Here is a 21845-nt window from a genome sequence, read left to right as displayed (position 1 = left end):
GAAGTCCAAATTGGCAACATATAGGGACAGTCCCTACCCAACAGTGGGCTCACAGTCTAAAAACTGTCACAGCTGCCCAGGCTTGGCAGCTGGTTGAAGATTGGAGAGAATGGAGAAGGGTTAGGGGGAGAAGGGAAGAAGAGACAAAACGGCACTTTGGGGTCAGATCTAGAGGAAAACTGGAGGAGAGAGGAGACCAAAAGCATTAAAATAATAACTAAAAAAACTATAAGAGTGGTATTTGTCAAAAGCCTACTAAGTGCCAAGTGCCTGAGAAGCGGCGTGGCTCAGTGGAAAGAGCCCGGGCTTTGGAGTCAGAGGTCGTGGGCTCAAATCCCGGCTCCCCCACTTGTCAGCTGTGTGACTTTGGGCAAGTCACTTCACTTCTCTGCGCCTCAGTGACCTCATCTGTAAAATGGGGATGAACACTGTGAGCCCCCCGTGGGACAACCCGATCACCTTGTAACCGCCCCAGCGCTTAGAACAGTGCTTTGCACATAGGAAGCGCTTAATAAATGCTATCATTATTATTACATGGGGATGAACACTGTGAGCCCCCCGTGGGGCAACCCGATCACCTTGTAACTGCCCCAGCGCTTAGAACAGTGCTTTGCACATAGTAAGCGCTTAATAAATGCTATCATTATTATTACTGTACAATACTGGGGTAAATGCAAGATAATCTATCAATAGTATTTGTTAAGTGCTTACTGTGGGCGGAGCACTGAATTAAGCCCTGTCTCTCCTCACACCAGTCTTTACTCCGCTCTGCTGCCTGGATCATTTTTCTAAAAATAAAGTTCAGCACACGTAATAATAATAATTATTATTATTTTGGTATTTGTTAAGCACTTGCTATGTGCAAAGCACTGTTCTAAGAGCTGGGGAGGGTACAAGGTGATTAGGTTGTCCCATGGGGGGGCTCACAATCTTAATCCCCATTTTCCAGAAGAGGTAACTGAGGCCCAGAGAAGTGAAGTGACTTGCCCAAAGTCACACAGCAGACAGGTGACGGAGCCGGGACTTGAACCCATGACCTCTGACTCCAAAGCCCGGGCTCTTTCCCCTGAGCCAAGCTGTTTCTCCCCTCTCCTCCTGATCTGCTTTATTCACTCAACTCACCCCCTCCTATCTTGCCTCTTCTATTTCGTCCAACAACCCGGCTCACCCTTCGCTTCTCTAACACCAACCTACTCGGTGTATCTCTATCTCGTCTACGAGTTCCTGTCCAACATGGGCATTAAGAAGTAGCATGGCTTAGTGGAAAGAGGCCGAGCTTGGGAGTCATCATCATCATCATCAATCGTATTTATTGAGCGCTTACTATGTGCACAGCACTGTACTAAGCGCTTGGGAAGTACAAACTGGCAACATATAGAGACAGTCCCTACCCAACAGTGGGCTCACAGTCTAAAAGGGGGAGACAGAGAACAAAACCAAACATACTAACAAAATAAAATAGAATAGATATGTACAAGTAAAATAAATAAATAGAGTAATAAATATGTACAAACATATATACATATATACAGGTGCTGTGGGGAAGGGAAGGAGGTAAGATGGTAGGGATGGAGAGGGGGACGAGGGGGAGAGGAAGGAAGGGGCTCAGTCTGGGAAGGCCTGCTGGGTGACTCTGGGCAAGTAGTAAGCACTTAATAAATGCCATTATTATTATTATTATTCAACTTCTCTGTGCCTCAGTTACCTCATCTGTAAAATGGGGATTAAGACTGTGAGCCCCATGTGGGACAACCTGATTACCTTGGATCTCACAGGCTTCTTTTAGACTGTGAGCCCACTGTTGGGTAGGGACTGTCTCTATATGTTGCCAACTTGTACTTCCCAAGCGCTTAGTACAGTGCTCTGCACACAGTAAGCGCTCAATGAATACGATTGATTGACTGATTACCCCAGCGCTGAGGACAATGCTTGGCACACAGTGAGCGTTTAACAAATATCATTATTATTTAAATAAAAGCCAAGTGAAGCAAGGAAAAGTATTAAAAGGGAGAGAAACCAAAAGCCTATGACCACGAGGGTGCTAGTGGAGGTAGATGGTTAAAGAGAAGCTGCTTGGCTCAGTGGAAAGAGCCCGGGCTTTGGAGTCAGAGGTCATGGGTTCAAATCCCGGCTCCGCCAACTGTCAGCTGGGTGACTTTGGGCAAGTCACTTAACTTCTTTGCGCCTCAGTGACCTCATCTGTAAAATGGGGATTAAGACTGTGAGCCCCCCGTGGGACAACCTGATCACCTTGTAAGCTCCCTAGCGCTTAGAACAGTGCTTTTAGACTGTGAGCCCACTGTTGGGTAGGGACCATCTCTATATGTTGCCAACTTGTACTTCCCAAGCACTTAGTACAGTGCTCTGCACACAGTACGCGCTCAATAAACACGATTGATTGATTGATTTGCACATGGTAAGCGCTTAACAAATACCACCATTATTATTAAAGAGGAAGGTAGTTGGTAGAGTAGCAAAGAAGAGGGTGAGGGTGAGCAGGAGAAAAAGAAAGGAAACCGACCACACAGGATGGTCAGAGACGGATGGGTGCTGGTCAGAGAGCAGGGGGAGCCCAGGACAGACCACGGTGGGAGGGATCAGGTGACAGAACACCTAAGGGAGGAGAAGTAGACAAGGGGATGTTGTGAGTTACGGGCTTTCAGTGGCTGCAGGTCTTTCAGCAGTGCTAAGCGCTTAGTACAGTGCTCTGCACATAGTAAGCGCTCAATAAATACGATTGATGATGATGGAAAAAGGGGCCAGAGGGGCAGCACCGATGAACTCATTGGAGAGGGCTTGTCTCTGTGTGTGTGAGAGAGACAGACACACACACAGCAACACTTCCATAAATACACCCCTAAGAATGTAAAAGATGCCATTACTTGATCCAGTTCATTATCCTCTCTCCAACCCTGTGACAGGATGCTTGAAGAACCACGTGATCTTTGCCCTTGATATTCGTCCTAGTGCTCTTAACTTTTCCCTCTGGTAAGTGATCATCATCAATCGTATTTATTGAGCGCTTACTGTGTGCAGAGCACTGGACTAAACGCTTGGGAAGTACAAGTTGGCAACATATAGAGACAGTCCCTACCCAACAGTGGGCTCACAGCTGATGTAAACTATAGCTATGTCCAGTCTCTTCTCAAATCTGGTACGTTGGGCCTGTTCAATTTCTGGGCTAACAGGATCTGTTCTAGACTGTGAGCCCGTTGTTGGGTAGAGACTGTCTCTATATGTCGCCAACTTGTACTTCCCAAGCACTTAGTACAGTGTTCTGCACACACAGTAAGCGTTCAGTAAATAAGATTGAATGAATGAATGAATGTATTTTATCACCCAACTGTGGGAAGAAGTGCTGCCTTGTGCTGTTTCAGGCCCCCGAATGCAAATAATCACAAATCTGCCAGCTTCGGATTTCGGTCAAGAAAGGCACCAAGGGTCACCACCACATCACAGCCAAGTCATGTTAGGCACCTGGGAAACAGGGGACTTGCTCAAATTGAATCTTCTTCTCCAACTCCTCAACCTGGAAAATTTCAATGAAGTCATAAAATAAAAAGGGACTGGGGCTTCAGGAGCAATGAGAAGCAGCATGGCTCAGTGGAAAGAGCAGGGGCTTGGGAGTCAGAGGTCATGGGTTCTAATCCCAGCTCCGCCACTCGTCAGCTGTGTGACCTTGGGCAAGTCACTTAACTTCTCTGTGCCTGTTACCTCATCTGTAAAATGGGGATGAAGCCTGTGAGCCCCTCGTGGGACAACCTGATCCCTTGTATCTCCCCCAGCGTTTAGAACACTGCTTGGCACATAGTAAGTTAATTCCTTCATTCAATCGTATATATTGAGTGCTTCCTGTGTGCACAGCACTGTACTAAGCACTTGGGAAGTACAAGCTGGCAACATATAGAGACGGTCCCTACCCAACAACGGGCTCACAGTCTAGAAGGGGGAGACAGACAACAAAACAAAACATGTGGACAGGTGTCAAGTCATTAGAACAAACAGAAATAAAGCTAGGTGCACATCATTAACAAAATAAATAGAATAGTAAATATGTACAAGTAACATAAGTAATCAGTCTGTACAAACATATATACAGGTACAGTGGGGAGGGGAAGGAAGTAGGGTGGGGGGATCGGGAGGAGGAGAGGAAAAAGGGGGTTTAGTCCGGGAAGGCCTCGTGGAGGAGGTGAGCTCTCAGTAGGGCTTTGAAGGGAGGAAGAGAGCTAGCTTGGCAGATGTGTGGAGGGAGGGCATTCCAGGCCAGGGGAAGGACGTGGGCCGGCAGTCGACGGTGGGACAGGCGAGAACGAGGTACAGTGAGGAGGTTAGCGGCAGAGGAGCGGAGGGTGCGGGCTGGGCTGGAGAAGGAGAGGAGGGAGGTGAGGTAGGAGAGGGCGAGGGGATGGAAAGCCTTGAAGCCCAGGGTGAGGAGTTTTTGCTTGATGCGTAGGTTGACTGGTAGCCACTGGAGATTTTTGAGGAGGGGAGTAACATGCCCAGAGTGTTTCTGCACATAGATGATCCGGGCAGCAGCATGAAGTATAGACTGAAGTGGGGAGAGACAGGAGGATGGGAGATCAGAGAGGAGGCTGATGCAGTAATCCAGTCGGGATAGGATGAGAGACTGAACCAGCAGGGTAGCGGTTTGGATGGAGAGGAAAGGCCAGATCTTGGCGATGTTGCGGAGGTGAGACCGGCAGGTTTTGTAAGTGCTTACATATACCAACATTATTAAGTGCTGACACTGATTTGTGGTGGAGGATGGAGGGATCATTCAATCAATCAATCGTATTTATTGAGCGCTTACTGTGTACAGAGCACTGTACTAAGCGCTTGGGTAGTACAAGTTGGCAACATATAGAGACAGTCCCTACCCAACATTGGGCTCACAGTCTAGAAGGGGGAGACAGAGAACAAAACCAAACATATTAACAAAATAAAATTAGGAGAATAGATATGTACAAGTAAAATAAATAGAGTAATAAATATGTACAAACATATATACATATATAGAGGTGCTGTGGGGAAGGGAAGGAGATAAGACGGGGGGATTGAGAGGGGGGCGAGGGGGAGAGGAAGGAGGGGGCTCAGTCTGGGAAGGCCTCCTGGAGGAGGTGAGCTCTCAGTAGGGCCTTGAAGGGAGGAAGAGAGCTAGCTTGGCGGATGGGCAGAGGGAGGGCATTCCAGGCCAGGGGGATGACGGAGGGACAGGTGAGAACGAGGCACAGTTCCAGAGTAGCAGAATTCCATTCTTCTGCCTCTATGGGACCCCCTCTGATAAAGCAATGAACCGTTTAAAAGTTTATGGGAGCAGCAGGCTGTGAGTGGGGGCCGGGAGGTGAGGAAAAGAAGCAGTGTAGCCTAATGCAGAGAGCACAAGCCTGGGACTCAAGACTTGGGTTCTAATTCTGGCTTTGCTACTTGCCTGCTGTGTGACTTGAACAAGTTCCTTCACTTCTCTGGGTCTCAGTCTCACCTGTAAAATCGGCATTCAATAGCTGTTCTCCCTCAGATTGTGAACCTCATGTGGGACAGGGATTGTGTCTGATCTGCTTCTATTATATTTATTCTATGACATATATAGTGTTTGGCTCAATCAATCAATTGTATTTATTGAGCACTTATTACATGCAGAGCAGTGCACTAAGTTCTTGGGAGAGTACAATGCAACATAATTAGCAGATATGCTCCCTGCCCCTAACAAGCTTTTTTTTAATGGCATTTATTAAGCACTTACTATTTGCAAAGCACTGTTCTAAGCGCTGGGGAGGTTACAAGGTGATCAGGTTGTCCCACGTAGGACTCACAACATGATCACCTTGTGACCTCCCCAGCGCTTAGAACAGTGCTTAGCACATAGTAAGAGCTTAATAAATGCCATCATTATTATTAAAAACTGTTGATTTCAGGGCAGAGACTGCTAGCTCCTTCCAGGCTCCAGTGCATGTACGTCAGGCTGTGGAGATGAAAAACAAAGGCAGAGTACACAGGTGGGAGAAGTGAGGGAATTAGAGAGTCGAGGAGAAACAGAATGGGGACGAATGAGAGAATGAAATGCTGGGTCATGGAGAAGAGAGAGACACGGGAAGAGGGACACTGAAAGGGCCTTTTTGGGGCCCACTCCCCTATCAAGGAACTCCCGAGAGGCAAAATAACAGACACTCAGAGAGAAAAATAGAATTCTAGGGCAAATGCAGTGTTGAGACACTTTGTGTTTCACTCTCAGCAGCCTCACGGTTAGGACAGGGAGGGTAGTGGCAGAGGAAGCTCCCGAAGGGGGGCTCGTGAAGCAGGGCAGGAGGAAAGAGGCAGCCTTCGAGGCCTCACCCACGGCACCCCTAACTCAGACGTTGGGGAACAGTGGTCTGGGGAGAGGGCCACCAACTTTCAGGTGGCCCAGAACACAGCCGGAAACCATGACCGCTCCAGCTGCACATCCCAGAATGGCTACATCCAAATGCTCTGCTCACAGTAAGTCCTCAATAACTACGACTGAATAAAATACCTGATCCTATACACTTTCCCTAAACCCTGACGGTGGAGCAGACTTTGGATGTGAAGGCTATCACTCCCTTTCTCCTTTTGTCCCTAGTCTCTATGGCATCGCTGGGCTGTTCCCCAAAACCACCACCACCACCACCTAAAAATAATAATAACAATTATGGCAGTTGTTAAGCACTTACTGTGTGCCAGGCACTGGGGTGGATACGAGCAAATCGAATTGGACACACTCCCTGTCCCTCGTGGGGCTCACACTCTCAATCCCCATTTTAAGGAAACTGAGGCCTAGAGAAGCCTTGCTTAGGGTGGTCAGAAGAGAGAGCGCGTGGTCCCTGCTGCAAAATTAGTAAGTTCACCTCTGGTTGGCAAAGTAACGGCAACACCATAAATTTGAAATATTCATAGGAAAGTTTCAACTTTGGACAATTAACGCTGCTCTGAGAAACTTACCTTTTACATTTTCTGATATGGGCTTAAGTAGTTAAACTGCATGCTGCACATTAATTGACTTTCAATAAAAATGAACACCAAACTCTATTTTTATTCCCTTTAGGACTGATAAAATAGCTTTACGTTTTGAACTCATCCATCACATTTGAATAGAACACTGAAGGCCAAAAGAATTGAAAAATGTTCAATTATGCCAAAGGTAATGATACGATTGCACCACGGGCACCGTATGTAAAAACAGAAACCTGATGCCAAGAAGCTAGAAATTCCTGGGAACTAGAAGGGCAAATGGAGGACTGAAAGTGGAAATAGAGCCGGCGCTCGTTAAAAATAGAATGACTGGGTAGGGACATGGTCAGAAAAGGCTACTGGAGAAGGAGATGAATGAAAATATTAAAAAAAATATATGTGGAGAACCATGGAAAATTTTGCCCTCCCCTCCTTTTCTCTTGGCAAGGAGGGGGAAACTGAGGGAAGACTGTGAAGTAGCGGCTTTGGCCATTTTTTGAGCCTCTGAACGTATGAAGTTAGCCACGGCCGTGGATATACAATCCAGAAAACCTGAGGAATGGGAAGGGAGGAAGCAACTAGCCATTAAGTCTAAACCCCCCTACTTAGGCTGTGAGCCCCGCGCGTGACAGGAACTGTGTCCCATCTATATATCTTGTATCTACCCCAGTGCTTAATACAGTCCTTGGCACAGAGTAAGCGCTTAACAAGTACCATAATTATTACTATTATTATAATAATAATATTTGAAGACTCTGAGAAGCCCCCGAAGCCTCCAAAAGAACCCAAATCAAGGAGCCGTTTTAAAAAAGGGAAAAGGGAGAACCTGGTAATAACCTGTCATCTTAATTAGTATGAATCATCAATCAGTTTGCAACCCTCGAAATGCCAAGCAACCACCCTGGCTCGGTGAAGAGCCCATCATGCCAGACCAAGTTTAATTTCCTTCTCTGATGGAATGACAGACCATGGAGACAACGGCAGTCGATAGATTCAATCTCTCCAGACTTGGAATCTGTCCCACAAGACAGCCTCGGTGGCGAGTTGGAAAAATACGGGACACACCAGTGCTTCCCGGTCTTTTTGGGCTATTTTTGTTGTAATTTATATAGAGCCACTGGAAGGCATTTGTTCAAAGCAGGAAAGGTGGGGATTCACCTTTATATAGAGCCACTGAAAGGCATTTGTTCAAAGCAGGAAAGGTGGGGAAACGTGTCCTCGGGCAACTGCTTTGCCTACTTGGGGATTCTGTCTGATTGACAACAGCTAGACGTGCCGATTCTAATCCGTTCTGGTCCGCTAAATACTCCTATGGATTTTGAAAAACCTAGCCCATCCCTCCTCCCTTTTCCTTTTGTACAATTCCTGTTCCCCGGGTAATTATTAACTCCTGCTGTGATATTCTGTTTTGTACTCTTCCCCACTCTGCTCGCCCCAGGGACGGAGAAAAGAACATTTTGACTTTTCTCTTCCTCTCTCTCACCACCAATCACAGTTTTGGGGAACTGTGTGTTAATGGGACTGGAAAGCTGAAATAGAGGGGGCAAAGAGAGTCTAAGAAAAGAGCCAACATAAGGTGTGCCGCCCGCCATCAGGATTCCTGAAGTAGACTAAGGCTCAGAAATTACTACCAATGTTTGTTGGAAACAGTGATTTCCTTTCCTCCTTTTCATTCATTCATTCAATCGTGTTTATTGAGCGCTTACTGTGTGCAGAGCACTGTACTAAGCGCTTGGGAAGTACAAGTTGGCAACATATAGAGACGGTCCCTACCCAACAACGGGCTCACAGTCTAGAAGGGGGCTGCTCCTTGCAGCTTCAGTTCAAAACCACAAGAAACCCCCTCGCAAAACAATATATTATCCCTGTGAAAGCACTCCCGGTGTCTTTATCCATGAGCTCAACGAGGAGGATGAAAGGATGCTCTAAAGTTGATGATAACTCGGAATGTAGAAGTTGGAGAAGAGAGGAAAATAATAATAATGATAACTGTAATAAGTGTTGGGGTGGATACAAGCCAGTTGGTTTGGACACAGTGTCTGTCCCACACGGGGCTCACAGTCTTCATCCCCATTTTGCAGATGAGGAAACTGAGGCCCAAAGAAGTGAAGTGAGTTGCCCAAGGCCACAGAGCAGGCGGGTGGCGGGGCCGGGATTAGAACCCAGGTCCTTCCGACTCCCAGAGCCTTACTCTATCCACTAGGCCATGCTGCTTTTCTAATGTTGACACCTTGAAGCACAGGGAAAGAAAAAAACAGCCAGTGACTTGATTAGAGAAATGGTGACTAGGATGATGTTCCGCCTGAAAGAGGAATCAGGTAAGCATAACTAAAATAAGAGGCCTGAAGGTCATAGCGGACCTCAAGCGATGGAAAGCGCTTAATATATCTTAAAAAACAACAGGATAATTGTCTGTATTAATAGGAGTTTGGCAGCAAAGCTGAGAAGTAATGAAGATCAGGCTTCCATTAGAAGAGTTAATAGGTCTAGTTATCGAGAAATATGAGGGTCACAGGAAGAAAAAAGAAGTAAGGAGAGGAAAAATAGCTGCTATGGAAGAAAGTTTTCGAGGAACTGAAGCACGTAACCTGGAAAAAAATAAAAACCCGAAAAGTGAGTGATGACTGGAACACTAAATAAAGGGAGATTGTGTGATTCCATCCTTGGATAAAGAGCCATCTATCCTGTGTAGATAGGTTTTGTCCCACCAAGAAGCAAAGGGGTGGGTGGATGGATGAAGTGACCTGGAGAGTGCATCTTCGATTTAATAATGATGACAATAATGATAATAATTGTGGCATTTGTTAAGCATTTACTATGTGCCAGGCACTGTACTAAGCTCTGGGGTGGATACAGGCAAATCGGGTTGGACACAGTCCCTGTCCAGCACAGAGCTCACAGTTTTAATCCCCATTTTACAGAAATGGTAACTGAGGCACAGATAATAATAATAATAATAATAATAATAATAATAGCATTTATTAAGCACTTACTATGTGTAAAGCACTGTTCTAAGCGCTGGAAAATGAAGTGACTTACCCGAGGCCACATAGTAGACGAGTGGCAGAGCCTGGATTAGAACCCATGATTTACGTATCCCCCGTCTCTATTATACATAACCCAAAACATTCTGGAATTGGGAACTGTTTCTACTTAAAGGATTTTTCTCCCCGTTTTCCAGAATGTGATTAGATATGAATTGGTTTGCTAAACTTGGAACATTTTCAATAGAGCTGGTTATGGTATTTGTTAAGTGTGTACTATACGCCAGGCACTATACTAAGCGCTGGAGTAGATACAACTAATTAATTTAATCACATTTATCGAGCATTTACTGTGTGCAGAGCACTGTACTAAGCGCTTGGACAGTACAATTCGGCAACAGAGAGAGAGATGATCCCTGCCCACAACGGGCTCAGAGAAATCAGGCTGGACACAGTCCCTGTCCCTCGTGGGGCTCACGATCTTAATCCCCATTTTACAGATGAGGTAACTGAGGCACAGAGAAGTGAAGTGACTTGCCCAAGGTCACACAGCAGACATGAGGTGGAGTTGGGATTAGAACCCAGGTCCTTCTGACTCCCGGGCCCACGCTCTATCCACTAGACCATGCTGCTTCTTGGATATATTTCAATCTTTATTAGAACTACGCTAATACCCAGAAAAATTGAGTCCTGTAAATTCTCGCTACAAAGCGGCTTCCATACTTACACACACCATCGGTTGTTCCGTCAACCTCCCCAGATATTTCTTTTGTTGTTGCTCATTACCCGCGATGATGAGGGGCATTTGCTACAAAAGAAAATTGTCCCTTTTAAAACGGGGAAACGTTTTACTAAATCACCACAATTATTAAATGCAACTTCGTAGAGTAACTTACGCCCAACGAACTCGCTTCGATGGCGGTTTGAACCCCTGTGCAGCCATAAGCCAATTCTTCCGTAATGAGGCAAGTATCAAAGGTTCCAAGACCAAGACCTCCTAAGATACAAATGGCATTTAATAGGACTTCATAAACTACAAAATCCCACAACAGGCAAAGTAAAATCTCATTAACCAGGATCCCATTAATCCAGGATTTGTGATCACTCCAACCCAATACATCACAGCTTCCTACAATACCCTTCTTCACTGCTGTCCAAGAGGGGCAAGTTTTAATCTACGTTTATTTATAAGACACACCCACGATTGACCATGCATCAGAAAATGGAACAGAAGACTATTCGACTGGTAAAAAATAACACACCAGATTGCAACATGGCCTAATCATAATAATGATGGCATTTGTTAAGTGCTTACTATGTGCCAAGCACAAGCCTTGGAGTCGGAAGGTCATGGGTTCTACTCCTGACTCTGCCACTTGTAGGCTGTGTGAACACTAGGCAAGTCACTTAACTTCTCTGTTCCTCAGTTGCCTCATCTGTAAAATGGGGATTAAGACTGTGAGCCCTGTGTGGTACAGGGACTATGTCCAACTTGATTATCTTGTATCTTCCCCGGTGTTTAGAACTGTGCCTGGCACAGGGTAAGCACTTGACAAATACCATTATTATTATTATTATTATTATTATATCAACCTCTGGGCAGGAATCGTGTCCTCTAACTATTGTACTCAAGTACTTTGCTTTGCACACAGTAACAGCCAAAAATACTACTTGATGATTGAAGAACATGTAGCAGCAAAGTACTCACCAGGGGGGAGAACCATAGAACAATTACTTTCAACCCACTTGCTTAATTGGATTTAGAGACAGACTAGTAAAAATAACAACAACAACAAAACCCAACAACCAAAAACAGAAAACAGAAATGTAGGGCTACACTCAATCAATTTACTGAACGCTAACTGTGCACTGCATATTAGATCTTATTGTGGGCAGGGAACGTCACTGTTTACTGCTCTATTGTACTTTCCCAAGTGCTTAGCACAGTGTTCTGCAATCAATCAATCAATCGCATTTATTGAGCGCTTACCGTGTGCAGAGCACTGTACTAAGCACTTGGGAAGTACAAGTTGGCAACGTATAGAGACAGTCCCTACCCAACAGTGGGCTCACAGTCTAGAAGGAGGAGACAGAGAACAAAACCAAACATATTAACAAAATAAAATAAATAGAATAGATATGTACAAGTAAAATAAATAAATAAATACAGTAATAAGCACTGAATACAACTGAATGAATACTAACTGCATGGGAGAGTACAATACGACAAAGTTGGTGGACACGTTCCCTGCCCGCAAAAGCAAGGACACAACGTTTGCGAATATTAACTTTTAAAATGTTCTTTTCACTAACTCCAACTGGAATCCCTCTTAGTCAGAATTAGCAAGGTTTTACTGTACAGTTGAACAATTTATAGTAATTATTCTAATTGTCACCCATTTGTTTTCATTTACTAGGTGAATATATTCCCTGTTCTTTACAAATAACACAGATTATTACCAAACAACAGCAATAATATATTAAAATACTGGTCTTAAATTACTGATGGAGATTGTGGTAATTTTCCTGAATTAGACACACTACTGGCTTCCAAGAAGGATTTTATTAGAATTTATTCTCTATTTCTTTCTCTCCCCTTCCCCCATGAAAGCAATACTATTCATGGGCCACTGTTCTTGCCCCAAAACAAGAAATTTTTTAATGTACCTTAGTTTTCTCTCATATCATTCCATTTTAAATCCCAGAATCACTTTGACCATTTTAATTATTAAATACCTCAAGTTTTTTTAAAAAAATACATGAAATGCCTTATGGGTTTCCTGTGTTAGGATTAAATTGAATCATACACTGGACAATTTAGAGGGCAGATGGCTAAACTCTTCTTATTAGAGTGCTAAAATGCTCATTCATTACTCAGAGTTTCACATCATTGTTCTTATCCATGAATCGCTCCACAATTAAAATAGAAGAGAGGTCAAGATTTGCTTACCACAGCTTTCTGGAATGTGTGTATTTATCAGGCCCAATTCCCAAGCCCTCTTTATGAGGGGGACAGGATACTACAAGAAGAGAGTGGCAAGAAATTAGGAGAAAAGGGAAAATATATTTCTAGTCAACTTCATTCAGTTAGCATCTATGGAAATGCAAAAATCATTGACAAAGATCTTTGCTCTCTCAGAAATATTTAAAGCCCACCTCGCCAGATTTATCATATTCTGCTGCAACTGGGAGAATCTCCTCCCGGGCAAATTTGCGAGCAGTAGCTTGAAACTCTTTCTGTTGTTCCGTGAGCCCTAAAAGAAAACATTTTTGTGAAAATTAAAATTAGAGTGCAGAACTAAGAGAAGCAGCATGGCCCAGTCGATACAGCATGTGCCTGCGAGTCAGAAGGATCTGGGTTCTAATCCTGGCTCCACCACTTGTCTGCTTGTGTGATCTTGGACAAGTCACTTCACTTCTCTGCGCTTGCGAAATGGGGATTAAGACTGTGAACCCCATGTGGGACATGGACTACTTGATAATCACTAATAATTTGCTAACCAATCCAAATTCTGGCAAACTGGATTAACAGGAAAAGCAGGGAACAGAAAGCACTCTAACTTCCAATCTCAAAAAGCAATGACTTTCTATGCCGTTCTGGCAAAAGTTCTTTAGACATAAGGTAGTGTACCTGAAAAAACAATAACGATTTTCAAACTCATAATGTAGAAAATTTGAAATACATTTTGGCAGATCATAAAATGCACTTTGAAAATTTAGAAAAACGTCGTGACAAGTAGGAATTAATCATTCAAAATAATTATATTGCTCTAGTTAAGCCTAAATAGGTAGTCCTAGCCACTTTAAGAAGATAGTAATCAGCGGATTCATTTACGACTCAGGTTAGATGACAGTTTAAATCAGTGAAGCAAGGAAGCAATCACTCTTTCACCAAGCCAGAAAACCAAGGTGCCTTCCAATGCTAATAATAACCTGTTTATTTTTATGAGCAGGTCACATTATTAAACTCTATTCATTTGCCCTGTGGGAATCTGTGCAGCCAGGCCAGACCATTTCGGGTTTTTTTTTTCTTTTAAACCTATGTATGTGTGCTCTGCACACACTAAGCGCTCAATAAATACGACTGATTGATCGATGTATCCTTTGCATAAAATTTCTGGAATGCCTGGATGCTAAAATTTGATTAAAATTGTTAAATGACCTTGGAATTTTCCTTAGGGATGGGTGATGGCCCTTAACCAATGCACTGCCACTGTCAAGTGGGTAAGGGAAAGAAGAAGAGAAAATATTTGCCAGTCCTGAAGTGGTGGATGCAGTGGAAAGGCAGGAAAGGAGCACATGAAACCCGGGTCGGCCCATCTCAGGCCTGACTTTACCTGGCCGGCCACAGCTCTTTGTAACGCAGCGTACGAAGGACAGCTGTTTTGCCCAAGTCTAGCACATTAAGCGTATTTAAAGCGGGGGGACATTCAAAAGAAATGCAGTATTTACCAAAACTAAATCCTAATCCTGCTTCTTGCTTTTGGGCAGCTTTTGTGTGCTGCCATCTCCATTCGTAACGGGAAATCCCTCGAAGAACCTGTATAAAAAAAACAAAACAAAAAAGGAAAGAGCATTCTTTTGAAATCAATGTTCAGACTAGAGCAGAGGGAACAAGGTAAGGGACCATCTTATTAATGGGCAAGGGCATTCTGTTTCCCACTGCCTCTGCACCAGGGCTCTGGGTACCCTTTCCAACAACCTAAAACACCCAAAGAGAAAACACACAGCTCTTCCTCATTCATTCCAAGCCCTTGCTTGGTATTTTATTTCATTCACTCCATCAATCGTATTTACCGAGTGCTTACGGTGTGCAGAACACTGTGCTAAGTGCTTGGAAAGTACAATTCATTTTCTTCAATTTATTTGATTATGTATCACAGAGGTGGAGAATTACCTCCAAACCAGAGAATGTATTGACCTGTCAAAGATCCCAATTGGGATGGCCTAGCTTCTCCCACCTCCACACAATAATAATAATAATAATAATGGCATTTATTAAGCGCTTACTATGTGCAAAGCACTGTTCTAAGCTCTGCGGAAGTTACAAGGAGATGATGATGATGATGATGGCATTTATTAAGCGCTTACTATGTGCAAAGCACTGCTCTAAGCACTGGGGAGGTCACAAGGTGATCAGGTTGTCCCACGGGGGGCTCACAGTCTTCATCCCCACTCTACAGATGAGGGAACTGAGGCACAGAGAAGCCAAGTGACCTGCCCAAAGCCACACGGCTGACAAGTGGCAGAGCCGGGATTCGAACCCATGACACACAAGCAGGGGATAGGCAGATGAATTCAATTCAATCGTATTTATTGAGCGCTTACTGTGAGCAGAGCACTGTACTAAGCGCTTGGGAAGTACAATTCAAAGGAGCAGGGTGGACCGAGTCCCCACCATTGGTACTGGGGTGATTCAGGAATCCAAACAGGAATATTATTTATTTATTTATTTATTTATTTGTTATTTATTTATTTATTTTACTTGTACATATCTATTCTATTTATTTTATTTTGTTAGTATTTTTGGTTTTGCTCTCTGTCTTCCCCTTTTAGACTGTGAGCCCACTGTTGGGTAGGGACTGTCTCTGTGTGTTGCCAATTTGTACTTCCCAAGCGCTTAGTACAGTGCTCTGCACATAGTAAGCGCTCAATAAATACGACTGATGATGATGATGACGAATATTATCTATCAAGCGCTTACTGTGCGCAGAACATTGTACTAAGTGCTGGGAGAGAATGTGGGAAATAGATACGGTCGCTGCCTCACACGGGGCTCACAGTTTATGAATACAGGTGGGGAAGGACTGGATACAGACACATCAGGAGCAACGAAACATTAAAATATAAAAATAATAATAGTGGTACTTTTTAAGGGCTTACCATGTGCCAAGCACAGTTCTGAACACTGGGGTAGATACAAATTAATCAGACTGTGTCCTTATAGGGCTCACAGTCTTAATCCCCGTTTTACAGATGAGGTAACTGAGGCCCAGAGAAGTGAAGTGACTTGCCCAAGGTCACGCTGCAGACTAGTGGCGGAGCCGGGATTAGAACCCAGGTCCTTCTGACTTGCCGGCTCGTGCTCTATCCACTAAGCCACGCTTCTTCTCCCAAAATATCAGTTTACGAGTCGGAGGCCTGGGATCCCTGCCATCACCAGGGATCCGGTGAGAAACGCACCGTAAATCCGTTAAAAACCAAACAAATCAGGAAACAAAATAAGACTTGGATTGAGAGGGAAGTTTTTGCAAGAATGTATAGATGACGTTCCCGGCATCCTGGGCCCAGAAAACAAAACAAACGTGAGAACCTTAGTTTGTCACGGAAAGCCATCACTTGCACAAGATGTGGTTTGTAAAGATTTGGCTTCCAAGTTAAATATGAAGACACTTGTTTGCTTTAGTTCTTGACAGTATTACCGAGTTCTGCCATTAAGGACACAGCAGTTACCGATCTTTCCAAAAGAATCGGCAACTGAAAAATTTGGATCACTGATCATCATCAATCGTATTTATTGAGCGCTTACCGTGTGCAGAGCACTGTACTAAGCGCTTGGGAAGTCCAAGTTGGCAACATATAGAGACGGTCCCTACCCAACAGTGGGCTCATAGTCTAAAAGGGGGAGACGGAGGACAAAACCAAACATACTAACAAAATAAAATAAGTAGAATAGATATGTACAAGTAAAATCAATCAATCGAGTAATATCTCTGATATCAGTGATATCAATCAATCAATCAATCGTATTTATTGAGCGCTTACTGTGTGCAGAGCACTGTACTAAGCGCTTGGGAAGTACAAGTTGGCAACATATAGAGATCAATATCAATGAAATATCAATGATATCAATGATATCAATGAAAGGTCCAAAATGAGCGATCCGATTTCTCCAAGGTTTCTGGAGAAGCTTCCTGCGATAAACGGGTAACCTCATTGCGTATAGATTGCTACACCTAAGTCAGATCGGCCAAAACATAGCTTCACTATATGTTCTGGACAGGATGTAATGGCTGAATTGAGGAAGGTTCTTCCAAAACAAGCATCTTTCTGGATATAGCAAGTCGTGGTGTAGGAAAGAATGTTCACATCGATCAATCAGTCGTATTTATTGAGCGCTTACTGTGTGCAGAGCACTGTACTAAGCGCTTGGGAAGTACAAGTTGGCAACATACAGAGACGGTCCCTACCCAACAGCGGGCTCACAGTCTAGAAGGGGGAATTCGCCTTGTATCCTTCCCAGCGCTTAGAACAGTGCTTTGCACATAGTAAGCGCTTGACAAATGCCCTCATTATTATTATTCAATCGTATTTATTGAGCGCTTACTGTGTGCACTGTACTAAGCACTTGGGAAGAACAAGTTGGCAACATACAGAGACTGACCCTACCCAACAGTGGGCTCACAGTCTGGAAGGGGGAATTCGCCTTGTATCCTCCCCAGTGCTTAGAACAGTGCTTTGCACATAGTAAGCGCTTGACAAATGCCCTCATTATTATTATTCAATCGTATTTATTGAGTGCTTACTGTGTGCACTGTACTAAGCGCTTGGGAAGTACAAGTTGGCAACATACAGAGACCGTCCCTACCCAACAGTGGGCTCACAGTCTAGAAGGGGGAATTCATTCATTCAATCGTATTTATTGAGCGCTTACTGTGTGCAGAGCACGGTACTAAGCGCTTGGGAAGGACAAGTTGGCAACCACCGTCCCTATATATGTTGCCAACTTGTCCTTCTCAAGTGCTTAGTCCAGTGCTCTGCACACAGTAATCAATCAATCAATCGTATTTATTGAGCACTTACTGTGTGCAGAGCACTGTACCAAGCGCTTGGGAAGTACAAGTTGGCAACATAGAGAGACGGTCCCTACCCAAGTGGGCTCACAGTCTAAAAGGGGGAGACAGAGAACAAAACCAAACATACTAACAAAATAAAATAAATAGAATAGATAGGTACAAGTAAAATAAATACGATTGAATGAATGAATGAACGCAGAGCACTGAACTAAGCGCTTGGGAAGTCCAAGTTGGCAACATAGAGAGATGGTCGCTACCCAACAGCGGGCTCACAGTCTAAAAGGGGGAGACAGAGAACAAAACCAAACATACTAACAAAATAAAATAAATAGAATAGATATGTACAAGTAAAATAAATACGAATGAATGAATGTAGAGCACTGTACTAAGCGCTTGGGAAGTCCAAGTTGGCAACATAGAGAGACGGTCCCTACCCAACAGTGGGCTCACAGGCTAGAAGGGGGAATTCACCTTGTATCCTCCCCAGCGCTTAGAACAGTGCTTTGCACACAGTAAGCGCTTGACAAATGCTATTATTATTATTATTATTATTATTATTATTATTATTATTATCATCATCATCACTATAATAATGATGATTATTATGAGAGAAGCAGCGTGGCTCAGTGGAAAGAGCCCGGGCTTTGGAGTCAGAGGTCATGGGTTCGAATCCCGACTCCACCACGTCAGCTGTGTGATCTTGGACAAGTCACTTATCATCATCAATTGCATTTATTGAGCGCTTACTATGTGCAGAGCACTGTACTAAGCGCTTGGGAAGTACAAATTGGCACCATCTAGAGACAGTCCCTACCCAACAGTGGGCTCACAGTCTAAAAACTTAACTTCTCTGGGCCTCAGTTCCCTCATCTGTAAAATGGGGATTAAGGCTGTGAGTCCCACGTGGGACAACCTGATCACCCTGTATCCTCCCCAGTGCTTAGAACAGTGCTTTGCACATAGTAAGCGCTTAACAAATGCCAATTATTATATTATTATTATTCAACCTGATCACCCTGTATCCTCCCCAGTGCTTAGAACAGTGCTTTGCACATAGTAAGCGCCTAACAAATGCCAGTTATTATATTATTACTATTATTATTATCCCAGGGCCCCAGGCCTTGTCCCCCTGGGCCGGGGTCACGGGGTCACGGGGTCTTTTAGACTGTGAGCCCACTGTTGGGTAGGGACCGTCTCTCTATGTTGCCAAGTTGGACTTCCCAAGCGCTTAGCCCAGTGCTCTGCACACAGTAAGCGCTCAATCAATACGATTGATTGATGGATTGATTGATTGACGGGCCTGAGGAGAAGGGCCTGTAAGTAGGCCCCGCGGGGCTCCCGCGGGCACGCGCCCCCCGCCCGTCTCCCTCCGCAGGCCTGCCGTCCGGCCGTCCGGCCGCCCGCCCCTCTTACCCCGCAGCCCCGCAGCCGCAGCGCCGCAAACGCCGCCATGGCCCGGATCCGTCCGCCGCCCAACGCCAGCAAGTCCCGCCCCCGGCCGCGGGCACCGGACACGCCCACAAGGGGGCGTGCCCCGCTTTATCTCCCTCCCCCCCCCCCCCCCACCGCGCCCCACTGGTCAGTTTCCACCCCGTCCGCGCGGGGGCAGGGGGGAGGGGGAGCCACCCAAGCAACAGCGCCTGATAGGCCGAGCACGCGCATGCTCGGTGCGACCCCGGCAACACAGCTCCCCGCCCCCTTCCCTCCCTCCCTCCTTCCTTCCTTCCTTCCCTCCTTCCCTCCTTCCCTCCTTCCCTCCCTCCCTCCCTCCCTCCCTCCCTTCCCTCCCTTCCCTCCCTCCCTTCCCTCCCTTCCCTCCCTTCCCTCCCTTCCTTCCCTTCCTTCCCTTCCTTCCCTCCCTTCCCTCCCCCCTCCATCCCCCCTTACCTCCTTCCTTCCTTCCCCCTCTCCACCCCCCTTACCTCCTTCCTTCCTTCCCCCTCTCCACCCCCCTTACCTCCTTCCTTCCCCCTCTCCACCCCCCTTACCTCCTTCCTTCCCCCCTCCACCCCCCCCTTACCTCCTTCCTTCCCCCCTCCATCCCCCCTTACCTCCTTCCTTCCCCCTCTCCATCCCCCCTTACCTCCTTCCTTTTTTTTAAAATGGCATTTATTAAGCGCTTACTATGTGCAAAGCACTGTTCTAAGCGCTGGGGAGGCTACAAGATTATCAGGTTGTCCCTCATGGGGCCCACAGTCTCAGTCCCCATTTTACAGATGAGGTAACTGAGGCACAAAGAAGTGAAGTTACTTGCCCAAAGTCACACAGCTGACAATTGGCAGAGTCAGGATCTGAACCCATGACCTCTGACTCCAAAGCCCGGGCTCTTTCCTACTGAGCCACGCTGCTTCCTTCCTTCCCTCCCTCCCTCCCTCCCTCCTTCCTTCCTTCCTTCCTTCCTTCCTTCCTTCCTTCCTTCCTTCCTTCCTTCCCTCCCTCCCCCTCTCCATCCCTCCTTCCTCCTCTCCATCCCCCCCCTTACCTCCTTCCTTCCTTCCCCCCTCCACCCCGCCTTACCTCCTTCCCTTACCCACAGCACCTGTATATGTGTATATATGTTTGTACGTATTTATTACACTATTCATTCATTTATTTTACTTGTATATATTTATTTCATTCTGTTAATATGTTTTGTTTTGTTCTCTGTCTCCCCCTTCTAGACGGTGAGCCCGCTGCTGGGTAGGGACCGTCTCTATATGTTGCCAACTTGTACTTCCCAAGCGCTTAGTACAGTGCTCTGCACACAGTAAACGCTCAATAAATACGATTGATTGATTGATATATGTTTGTACGTATTTGTTACACTATTTATTTATTTTACTTGTACATATTTATTCTATTTATTTTATTCTGATTAATATATTTTCTTTTGTTGTCTGTCTCCCCTTCTAGACTGTGAGCCCGCTGTTGGGTAGGGACCGTCTCTATATGTTGCCAGCTTGTACTTCCCAAGCGCTTAGTACAGTGCTCTGCACACAGTAAGCGCTCAATAAATACGACTGAATGAATGATTCCTTCGTTCCTTCCTTCCTTCCTTCATTCACTCATTCCTTCCTTCCTTCCTTCCTTCATTCACTCATTCATTCATTCACTCACACATCTGTATATATGTTAGTACGTATTTATTACTTTATTTTATTTGTACATATTTATTCTATTTATTTTATTTTGTTAACATGTTTTGTTTTGTTGTCTGTCTCCCCATTCTAGACTGTGAGCCCGCTGTTGGGTAGGGACTGTCTCTCTCTGTTGCCAAATTGGACTTCCCAAGCGCTTAGTACAGTGCTCTGCACACCGTAAGAGCTCAATAAATACGATTGAATGAATGAATGAATGATGGAGGGGCGGGGCGCGGCGGTTGGTTGGCTTCTCTGGGGGCGGGGCCAGTGAAGGGGGCGGAGCTAGTCGGGTGATTGGCGTCACCGGGGGCGGGGCCAGGGTGGGACGGGGCGCGACGATTGGTGGGCATGCTGGGGGCGGGGCCCAATAGGATGATTGGCGTCACCGTGGGGCGGGGCTTTGCGGGTGATGGGCGTATCTGGGGGTGGGGCCAATGAGGGGAGCGACGGTTGGTTGGGTCGCTGGGGGCGGGGACAGACGGGTGATTGGCGTCAGCGGGGGCGGGGCCAGGGCGGGGCGCAGCGATTGGTTGGTGTCGCTGGGGGCGGGGCCCAATCGGATGACCGGGGGGCGGGGCCAGTGAAGGGGGCGGGGCCGTGGTCATCGGACGAGAGGGACAGTGACAGGTGACCGATGACGTCACCCCGGGCCTAGGCCTGGAATGTAGGTGAAAGGTCAGCCGGGAAAAATCAGTCAATCAATCAATCAATCGTATTTATTGAGCGCTTACTGTGTGCAGAGCACTGTACTAAGCGCTTGGGAAGTACAAGTTGGCAACATATAGAGACAGTCCCTACCCAACAGTGGGCTCACAGTCTAAAAGGGGGTGAGAGAGAACAAAACCAAACATACTAACAAAATAAAATAAATAGAATAGATATGTACAAGTTAAATAAATAAATAAATAGAGTAATAAATACATACAAACATATATCCCGAACCGGCCTCGGCCACAGGCAGCAGGGCCCGGGCCACTCACTTT

General features: G+C 45.5%; 1 protein-coding gene across 1 annotated transcript in view; it reads right to left on the bottom strand.

Annotated features, from left to right (window-relative positions):
- ACADM (acyl-CoA dehydrogenase medium chain) overlaps positions 1-19231 on the bottom strand; it is a 42755-nt gene extending 23524 nt beyond the window's left edge. The window contains exons 1-6 of the mRNA XM_038745795.1: positions 19157-19231; positions 14400-14487; positions 13104-13201; positions 12898-12967; positions 10844-10944; positions 10675-10755 (exon numbers count right to left, since the gene is read on the bottom strand). Coding sequence (XP_038601723.1) covers positions 10675-10755; positions 10844-10944; positions 12898-12967; positions 13104-13201; positions 14400-14487; positions 19157-19195 — 477 coding nt within the window. The 5' untranslated portion in view covers positions 19196-19231. The remainder of the gene's footprint in view (positions 1-10674; positions 10756-10843; positions 10945-12897; positions 12968-13103; positions 13202-14399; positions 14488-19156) is intronic.
- Between the last annotated feature and the right edge of the window lie 2614 nt (positions 19232-21845).

Source organism: Tachyglossus aculeatus, chromosome 4 (assembly GCF_015852505.1).
Source record: "Tachyglossus aculeatus isolate mTacAcu1 chromosome 4, mTacAcu1.pri, whole genome shotgun sequence".
Taxonomy (NCBI): domain Eukaryota; kingdom Metazoa; phylum Chordata; class Mammalia; order Monotremata; family Tachyglossidae; genus Tachyglossus; species Tachyglossus aculeatus.
The sequence above is the reverse complement of the archived record's forward strand: the minus strand, read 5'-3'. Positions and strand labels throughout refer to the sequence as shown.